The 10,686-nt window shown below is 42.0% G+C and overlaps 1 protein-coding gene across 22 annotated transcripts in view; it reads right to left on the bottom strand.

Annotated features, from left to right (window-relative positions):
• Positions 1-3,516: 3,516 nt before the first annotated feature.
• The window catches only part of nrcama (neuronal cell adhesion molecule a), a 406,165-nt gene continuing 398,995 nt past the window's right edge, over positions 3,517-10,686 (bottom strand). For all 22 annotated transcript variants that reach the window (XM_072552544.1, XM_072552543.1, XM_072552546.1 and 19 more), the window contains one exon: positions 3,517-5,934. In XM_072552544.1, coding sequence (XP_072408645.1) covers positions 5,700-5,934 — 235 coding nt within the window. In that variant the 3' untranslated portion in view covers positions 3,517-5,699. The remainder of the gene's footprint in view (positions 5,935-10,686) is intronic.

Here is a 10,686-nt window from a genome sequence, read left to right as displayed (position 1 = left end):
CTGAAACATTCCTTGAGTTGGGAGTCCTGTCTTCCCAATGTAGAGGGGACCGCATCGAGAGCAACAGACACAGTAGCTGAGGTGTTTGGATGTGCAGGTAAATCTCTGTTGGATGTGGAAGTATAATTTGGGGCCTTGGACGAGGTGAGGGGGGAGGTGTAGGCACAGGTTTTACACCTCTTGCGGCAGTGTGTGTGTGTGTGTTGGGGGGGACCTAATGAGCTACTCATGGAGGGAATGGTCTCTATGGAATACCGCTAGGGGTGGGGAGGGAAATCTATCTCTGATGGTGGGGTCTGACCATAGGTGGCGGAAATTCCGGAGGATAATGCTCTGTATCTGGAGATTAATGAGGTGGAAGATGAGGATCAGGAGTGTTCTATCCTTGTTGCGGTTGGAGGGGTGACGTTCAAGAGCGGAGGTGCAGGAAGTGGAGATGTGCTGGGGCGCATTGTTGACCATGTGGGAGGGGAAACTGTAGCTTTTGGAATGTCCATGTGCATGACTGTTGCCATTTAATATAGTCACCACTGGCCCAATAAGTCCTTCCCACCTTCCAATAAAAGGTCCGAGCATTCAATCTGAGACCATAACACATTAGATCATTGCCCCTCCCCTTCTTCACGATACCAATAATTATCATCAGATTCAATGAGTAGTGATTTTTTTTTTAAGAATCCCTAAAGTGTGGAAACAGACCATTTCACCCAACAAGTCCACCCTCCAAGGAGTAACCCACCCGGACCTATTCCCCTACCCTATCACTCCGCATTTACCCTGACTAATGCACCTAACCTACACATCCCTGAACTCTATGGGCAATTCAACATGGCCAATTCACCCTAACCTGCATATCTTTGGAGAGAGGGAGGAAACTGAAGCACCCGGAGGAAATCCAAGCAGACATGGGGAGAATGTGAGACAGGAAATGAATCCAGGTCTCTGGTGCTAAGAGGTAGCAGTGCTAATCACTGAGCCATCATACTGCAATAAATGAAAGCTTTTCTGTATTATTTCACGTGCTATGTTGACATGATTGCGTGCCATGGATGGATCCTTATACATTTCTTTGGCACTGTTCTATTGTTGGTTCTTCTTCACATGTTGATGCAGAGCACTGAGTTTACTCTGGATTTCTCTGTGCATTTGGCTTTGGATTGAATCTTGCTTGAATGTATCATGATTATCTCAGTGGATGAGCAGATCTTGGATGCTCTGCTGAACCTGGTGATGGTTACTATAGTTGTTCCAGAGTCAATGTTGGCCTGCTACAATTGATTAGAACTTACAACCTTCTGCTTCTAAAACAACAGTGGTCCTCAGAGTTGTGCAGAACTGCTTTTTCTGAAGGATTTGATGTGTGTGGAGACAATGACCAGTCTCTCAAACCTTTTGGCTCAGCTAGCTTCAGCAAAATTATATTCTACAACTTATCATTGACCACTTGGTCAGTTATTTAACCTGACTGCTGTTGGTATGATGTGAACGGAAGCTTCTTTATCCCAACATTGACTGGATTTTTAAAATAATCCTCCAAAATCTGAAAAACATTGTCAGGATCTTTGCAGTCATCCAGAGAGACACCTGAAGGTTTTATCCTTCTCAACCTTTCCGTGCCCAAAGCCAGACTATTCTCATTCTAGGTCAGCTACTGACCGATTCATAAAGATCGCATTTTTCTTTCAACAACAGGATGTCAATGGATTGCCAGTCCATTGTTTATCTTGGTGGAATTACATTTGTCACCAAACAGCCCATGTGACCAACCTGTCTATATCCTCTTGTAATCTAAGACTATCTTCCCAACTATTAACTATCCCACTAATTTTGGAATCATGCGTGAATTTACAGATCAACCCTCCTACATCCTAAGTCATTTCTATTTAACCACAAACAGCAAGGCCCCTAACACAGACCCCTGCACCACCCCACTGGACAATGGTTGCCACTCACCAGAACATCCTTCAACCATCACCCTCCATTTCCTGCCACTCAGCCAATTCTGGATCCAATTAATCAAACCTACTTGAACCAAATGGGGGCTCACATGGGAACTTATCAAAATCTTTTTCAAAGTCCAAGTAGACTATGTCGAATGTGTTGTCCTCATCTACACACCCAGCCACAAATTCAATCAAGTTGGTCAGACACATCTTCCCCTTAACAAAATCATGCTGACTGTTCTTGATTAATTCCTGCTTCTCCAAGTACAGGTTTCCTGTCCCTCAGAATTGCTTTCAATAGTTTCCCCACAACTGACATTAGACTAACTGGCTCATAGTTTTCAGATTTATTCTTTGTTTCCTTTTTGAATAACTGTACCACATTGACTGCCTTCCAGTCCTCTGACACCTCCCGTGTGGTCGGAGATGAATTGAAAATTATTGCCAATATTGCTGCTATTTCTTCCCTTCCCTCACTCAACAGCCTGTGACATATTTCATCTGGTCCTAGAGATTACCGAGTTTTAAGCCTGCCAGATCACTCAGAACTCTGTCACGGAACCCATCCTCTCTGTCCATACTAAGTTCTTCATTATATCACAGTCCTTCTCCCCAACTTCTATAGTCCGATGATTCCTCTCACTTGTGAATACTGATACCAAGTATTCATTTAGATATCTACCCACATTGTCTGACCACTTGCACAAATTACCACTGTTATCCTTAATTGGCTTTGCACTTTACCAAGTCATCCTTTTATCTTTAATGTGAAATGCTTACTTAGACATTTTTAGGATGCTAATAAACTGTGAGCAAAAATCCATATTGCAGTGACATCGTTTTTTTGTTATCTCTTCTATTTAGTTACTACTTATAGCTTTCATTTTAACAGCCGACGCTCATTTGATAGTTGTAGGCTTCTCCTTGCAGGTTATGTTTGTGCTATAAGAAGTGTTGTGACCATTATGTGCATCTTTCAGTTTTGCCCTCACACCTTTGCCAAGAAACAAAATGGTGGAATCAACTGACAACTGAGAACAAGTAAGCCTTCTTTATGCAGAAAGCCAGTTTTTATAAAATATCTTTTCATGTTTGCTTTTGTTCCTGGAAACCCCTTCTAAATTCAGAAGCCATTGTGACAGCACCATTTAGTTTTGAAAAGGGGACAGAGTGATAGAATACTCATTAAGGTTTGAACACTTCAGTTATGGTTTTAGTTGTAACTTCAGCTTTGAACTGATATGGATGGATGATTGTTAGAAAATAATGCTTTTCACTTACTGCCACTAAACAGCTGTCACCTACAAAATATTGCATAGAAATGTGGTATCTCTGCCCTCTGCAAGCCAATCTGTTCATGGGCAATCAGGGATAGATATTAGGGCTCATGGAAGAATTGAAACAAAATTCTCACCAGCAACATCAACCATACTCCAAACTCAAATGTTCCAGTGACAGTGAAATGCCTTGGAATATCTGGAGGGTGTGAGCAAAATGCCATTTTCTCAAACCCCAAGAAACTACTCAACACTCACTCACCTCAGAAATAAAATTAAAGAAGATGCCACACAGGTAAAGTCTAAAGCACATTTATTTTCCCATTTGTCTCTTTTCTCCTGATACAAAATCAATAAGCGTTTAACGGCATTGAAGAATAGTGAGAGCAGCAGACCCCTCTATTTGACTGCACGTCTTCACTTTCTCATGCAGAAAGAAATCTCACACCCAGTTCACCAGCGCTCGAAATTAACTCGATTCCACCAGCTCCAGTAACAACAAACCCATTAGTACATTGAATCTGTTGAGAAAATATTCTTTTAAAAAATCCCAGGGCCTATATTCTGGCTCAGGTCCTGAACCAAATTGCGTGTGTGTGTGTGTGTGAGAGAGAGGGAAAGAGGGAGAGAGAGGAGAGAGAGAGAGAGAGCAAAATTAATGTGCCCCCACCCCCAAAGACTCAAAAAATTGATTTCTCAAGAGGCACCTTGCAGTTAATTTCGAACGAGGTTATACAAATAGCCTCCCCCCCCCCCCCGCACAGTAAATTGCTCCTGGAGGAGCATACCAGAAGTTTGGAAATGAAACTTCCTGGTTAGTTGCAAACAGATTTACTATCACAGCCAGTAAGCTTGCAGCTTCACAATCCACAAAATCAAATACAGTGAGGAAAAGGGGGGGAAAGAAAAATCACATCTGGTCATTAAATATAGTTGCCAAATCTGGTTGAATGCATTCCTGGAGGTTTCCTCACATGATCTTCAGTCTCCATTCGCCCTCACCCAGTGAAAACAACCATTCGCCTCCCCACCCACCTCAAATATATTGATGTAACTAATAAACTAAATGTGTTCAAAGAAAGAGAAAACAAAAATCTTGGTTTTATTGCGACCCTGTGGTTTCTCTCCAGGGTTCCTTTCAGCAACATCCAGGGGATTAAATCTTTAATGCCTTAACAGCCAAAGACAATTTTGCAAGTTTGATGGGGCGATATATCAGTGTACACACAATACAACTCGAGCTACATTGGAAAAACCTTGAGGCCTGAGGCCTTGACAAGACAACGTATATTTACAAAATACAGCACAATATCTACAACAACATAAAAAGCTCAATTAAACTTGATGCAAGTTATGAAAAAAAAATCAATGGCAAAGCAAACAAGATTCTTGCAACCAAGAGCTTGTAATCCCAATTCTTTTTTTGTTCTCCCCCCCCCAACCCCGATGTTTCTTCACTAGCTTCCTGCAAAGATCTGGTTAGTCCAATTAAATCAGAGCCAAAATAAAATTAGGTTATAAAGAGAGAGGCCACATTTGTCAAGTCCCTTTTGTTCAGTTTGTACCTAACAGTATTAACATGATGTGAGCAATAGGAACTGTATTAAATCGTTGGCCTTGTGTTAAAATCTCTGTAACATGGTGCTAGGTTTAACTTACAAAAGAAGGGTGTGTGTAAGGCGTCGAGAGGTTTAGTGTGCTCATATCGAGAAGTGTGTGATTTGTGCCAGTCAGTGTGGTGATACATGAAGAGGATAAAATATTCTCTCTTATTTCTCCTTGAAAGAATAGGAACTACAACATTATGGTCCAAGCAAGGGGCTCAGTTACTATCCCAAAACATTCCACTTCAAACCTTGCACTGGGAGTCAATACAATCAGCCCCTTGACATTTTTTCCTTTTGCTGTTTTTGCAAAACAAAACAAGACACAAACAGTTGTTAAACATTCAAAGAAAAAAAAAATCTTTGTGACAACGTTCCACTGACATCGGAGAGCTCTAGAATACCAATTGAACACTGACGGCAAAACGAAATTCATTTTCAGTCACTGCACTGTGCACTTTATGAACAAATATAATACAAACCACTGTCATCACAGCATACACTCATCTATCTTAGGTGGCAGTGAGATACACGTTGTTCTCATGCACTATGTTAGCGCAAACCAATAGGAAACGAAGAAGTGAACCCAACAAATAATGTGCCAAGTCCAACTCTATATACACAGGAGATTAACTTCTGTTCGAGATCCGCGGACAATAACTCGGACTCCCCCGCCACTCAGCTGCATTCCTCACATTTGGTTTTTCCTCTTCTTTCGTTCGTCTATACGCTCAGGACTTTTAGGCACTAGCTTCTCATCATTCCTTTATTTCTTAACGTGCATGTAATGACAAGTCAGAAGATGAGTGTGAATGGATAAATTCTACGATTTATTGGTGCATGGGCATTGAAGGATCCCACATTCTCCATCCATGTTAGACAAAGGAGTTCATAGCATTGACGGGGGACGGGGCTTCGGAGCTCTCATTCCCCTCCACTGCTTCTTTTTCCTTCTTTCCACTGTACTGTCCAATAAAAGATCCATCTTCATTGAACTGACCTTCACCGCCCTCACCGTAGTCAACCAGGCTGTCATCACTCACACCCTTCTTAACTGTCCCATCGGAAGGCGTCCGGCTCCCTTTGAGGGGTTTATGGTCCTCCGTGTCACTGAAAAGGAGGAGCACATTTAATAAAGGAGCAGGTATTAAATTGTGAGCACAGTGCAGAGCAAAACTACTAACTTTTACGAAAATACCAACGCAAATACTGGCAAACATACGCATTTACAAAGCTCAACCATCTGAACGAATGGGAAGCTGTTCTCATGGCGCACTCCATTATGTTACATCACATCCAAAGTGCAAGGGTTTGCCACGCATCATCCAGTTCAACCAATCAGTCACTTATCTCACTCCGTCTACCACCAATGGGTTACAATTACCATTCACGACATCTCAAGGTAGGAAGGGATCATGGAAATGAAGGTGAGCAATTCATGGCATGGTGCGTTTCACGATCTAGGAAAGGATGGCAGCATTTATCAAGTGAGAAATGACACATTTGGAATGTCCTTTTCTAGCCCAGGATGAACCTCCAACCATGGCTACGTTACTCCTTGAGAGCCATCTCAATGACCAAAGTCAGATTGGAACTAGAGCCTAGATTCCTTCTTGTCCTGTTGAGCCTTTTGTCAATCAACTGCGATGCGCAGTAGCAACTAACTGGGGCTACACAGATACATCTGTCCTTTGGGCTGGAAAAGGGATGATGGCTGTTAGTTAGCAGGAATAGACACCAGCTGGGAAGTTATATGTACATGGAAAAGAACATGGAGACTGGTCTGAAATGAAGAGTTTTGAGTTGAAGCTCATTCCATGAAGTGGAAATGTTAAGCAAATGCAAGAGGGGGCATTCAAATCATTCAGTGTTACTCAAGGCATGCCAGACTTTCAGTTGCCACCTTACCTTTCCAGAGACCTACATTTTCCATTAAAGAATGCAGAAGGAATAAATGAAAACAGTCAGGAGAAACAGCAAAGTCGGTCTGTTGTCAGGCGCGCGTAATTCTTGGACAACCGGCCCCTGTTTTTAATAGGAGAGTACGTCTAAAAGCTGCATTAGTAAGAGGGGAGAGAAGAGACCAACAGAAGGCAAACACATGTGAATACAATCTTTGCTCCCCCGCAGTACAGAGGGTGCTCGATAAGCAGTCAACCAAGGAAGACCTGAAGGCTGCCCTGACTGAGCAATTACTGGTGTGCCTCCCATGCTAATAAGTCTGGTAGGACTCCCTCTTGGATGCTGCAAGAGATTCTGAGCAGGTCTCCCCTCAACACCAACACTTTCCAACCAAAGTTTATCCTCCCCCATTATAAGGAGAAAGGAATGCTAATCTTTATGCTGAAGGACCAAAGCTATCCATGGTGCTCTGTAATGCACTAGCAATAATCTTTCTTTACAAGAAACAGATCAAATGAGCAAACTTGGTGATGATCACACCGGAAATGGATGACTGGCTTGCATCAGTTTTGTTCAACTACAGTCAGAACATCTCCCACTTATATGAAGAACCCCAGAACCCAAAGCATCTCACAGTCAATGAGGTTGGTTTTGAAGGGTCAGACTAATACAGGAATCACAGCAGCTAATTTGCTCACAGCAAGGCCCTAAAAGCAGAATAATGACTAGATCCTCAATTTTACTGGAGTTGGGATTGTTCTTGATTATACCAAGACTCTCAAACACCAACCCAAGTGCGTGTACAATCAACTAAGAAAGAAAATTGCTGTTCAGTTGATGCTGCTGGGACACCAATTCTAAAGATGACCAGGTCTAGTGATGTGGACTGAACTTCAAGTAGATTGAAGGATGGGAACTAAGAGCAGGAACATGGGCAGGGAGATCACTCTCCTCATACAAATACTGTCGATCACCCCAATGGACAGAACTTCTGTTGGAGCATTAAGCCACAGAGACCACAAAAAGATTCAAACTCCCAGACTTGTTAGCTGATCTCAGCTAAGCCGTCACTACTTGCTCTCAGTACCTGTCGGGTGTTATAATTACTGTTGTGTGAAATTCATGCAGGAGAGTAAATGACCGGGTCCAGCCTTAATGCTTCCTGAGGTCAACCAGCCAGCTAAGATTGATGGTTATGATTTACACCTATAATTGGGCAAAGCATCCTCATGGTACTATGCCCCCACCTCAAGAGTTGGAACCACTAGGGAAGGAAAAGGAAAGCCCCAACCCACTGGATCTAAGAGCATCACATGGGGCACAGATAGGACACCAGCTCAGGGTCTACAGAATGCCAATAACCTCAGCAGCCAGCAGCTCCAGTCATATCCCATACAAACCTATGAATTCGGAGCAGAACAAGGCTATTACATCCCCCAGGTCTGCTCTGCCATGTAATAAGATCATGGTGGACCTGAATGTCACTTTGATTTCATGTCCCTGCATACCTCCAATACCCTCTAACTCTTGGTCAGTCAAAAATCTTTCTCTACCTTAAAAATATTCAATGACCCTGCATCTATGGGGAAGAGAGTTCCACAAAGTCAGGCATATTGGAGAAAATAAAAGAGTTGCTCCTCATTGTTTTAGACGGTTTTAAACGGTGCTCCCAATACCAGTCTCTCCCACAAGGACCAACATCCCCTCAGCATCCACTCCACTCCACCAAATCCCCTCAGCATCTCAGGTTCTCATTCTTCAGCAACCCAATGGACACATTGGCTCAACTTGTCAAAACTTTCCTCATAAGATAACCACCTCACTATCCCAGGAATCAGTTGAATGAACACTCTCCAAACTGTTTCTCATGCAAATATGTTCTTTCTTAATAAGACGACCAGACCTGTATATTGCACTCCAAACACAATCTCACTCATGCGCTGTACAACTACAGCAAAACATTGCTACTTTCATCCCCAGTCACATGCTCAATCTTTTGCTAGTTACTATATAGCCACATCCAACATGATGTTATATATCCGCACAAATCAAAACTGTTTAGAAATATGGCTACCCAATTTTCAAAATCACAATTGCAGAGTTACATGCTCTTCACTGGAATTAACTAGAACGAGGGGGCATAGCCTCAAAATAAGGGGAGAGCAGATTTTGGGACTGAGTTGAGGAGGAACCTCTTCACCCAGAGGGTTGTGAATCTGTGGAATTCCCTGCCCAGTGAAGCAGTTGAGGTTACGTCACCAAATGTTTTTAAGACAAAGATAGGTCAGCATTTAAACTGTAAAGAAATTCAGGGTTATGGTGAGCAAGCAGGTACATGGAGCAGAGTCCATGAACAGATCGTCCATGATCTTATTAAATGGCAGAACAGGCTTGATGGGGCCAGACGGCCTACCCCTGCTCCTAGTTTGTATACAATTATGAATTGAATGCTGACAATGGCAAAGTAAAGCGAGGAAGAGAGAAAAAGAAATTGTGCCAAACATCCACATCCCCATCAAGAAAATTAATCAGGAAAGCCTTCCACCCTGTTCAGGATACAGGCCTAGAAAAATTGAGAACAGAATGTAATTGTCAAATGATTTAAAAAAAAACAGAAGTATCTTCTGCTCCTTCACTCTCATCAATGTTAACTCTCAGTGGGGGTGGAGGTGGGGGTGGGGGGGAGGGGGGGGTGGAGGTCTTCATGAATCATTGCTCAAAGGCCAGGTGACTAACACTGTGAAAAATAGAAAAGCTGGTCAGATAGGGAAGGAATCACAACCAGATTAACCAATCCTATCCTCACTGCACTCTTTCTAACAACTGACAATGGATGATCATAAACATTATAATCGCCTAATTCTAATCCCAATGTTTGGGTGAAGTCAGCTAACACAGTACAATGTTAACCTGGGCTATTCAGCTGACATGGCTCATTGCTGTCAACTCAGTTATGGCTGCTGCTCGATCGTAACACAGAATTTATAGCAAAAATTTGCAGTGTGATACAACTGAAATTATACATTGAAAAATTGATTGTCCGTTAAGCCTTTCATCTGTTAGAATACAGTGATAGTTTCACTTCTTTCATGTGTAAATCACAAAACCCTTTTTTTAAAAAAGTTGCATTCTCGGGTTAGCTGTTAACAATGGTGATAGCTAGACAATATGTTGAAGGTGTTAGCCCCCTGTGTTCTCTGTCTATGACCTGATGTTTAGATTGATTCTAATCTAAAAAGTGAGATTGTTAACAGCTAACCAGAGAATGCAACTTTTAAAAAAAGGGTTTTGTGATTTACACATGAAAGAAGTGAAACTATCACTGTATTCTAAAGATGAAAGGCTTAACAGACAATCAATTTTTCAATGTATAATTTCAGTTACATCACACTGCAAATTTTTGCTATAAATTCTGTTACGATCAAGACCTCCACAATCACCTGATGAAGGAGCGTCGCTCCGAAAGCTAGTGTACTTCCAATTAAACCTTTTGGACAATAACCTGGTGTTGTGTGATTTTTAATTTTACCCAAACAATTGGTGACGGGTTGTATTCTTGACCTGCTGTTAGCAGCTTTGAAACAATTTGTGGCTTTTTTCCAGATTGCTTTTATGGTAGTCAATTTCCAATTTTCAAACTCCCACTGCAGCACACTTCAAAAGCACTTCGATGGCCTTACAGTACTTTGGTTATTCTAAGATAAAGGAATTATATATTGTCACACCAGCATTGCATTTGCATTCAATTCTTTCTTCTCTTTCACTGGCACTTCAGTGCTAGATTTTTGTTTGTGAACATAAACGAATCCCGAGTGCTCAAATGTACTTCATGTAGGGGGCACCTAGAGCCAGCAGAAATCAAAAGTCCAACAGATACTTAATGCACTTCCTGAATATGATGGAAAGGACAAAGTATTTCCCAGATTTGATGACGACACTGAGTGACAGGGCATCAGAATT

This window comes from Chiloscyllium punctatum, chromosome 32 (genome assembly GCF_047496795.1).
Source record: "Chiloscyllium punctatum isolate Juve2018m chromosome 32, sChiPun1.3, whole genome shotgun sequence".
Lineage (NCBI taxonomy): Eukaryota > Metazoa > Chordata > Chondrichthyes > Orectolobiformes > Hemiscylliidae > Chiloscyllium > Chiloscyllium punctatum.
The sequence above is the reverse complement of the archived record's forward strand: the minus strand, read 5'-3'. Positions and strand labels throughout refer to the sequence as shown.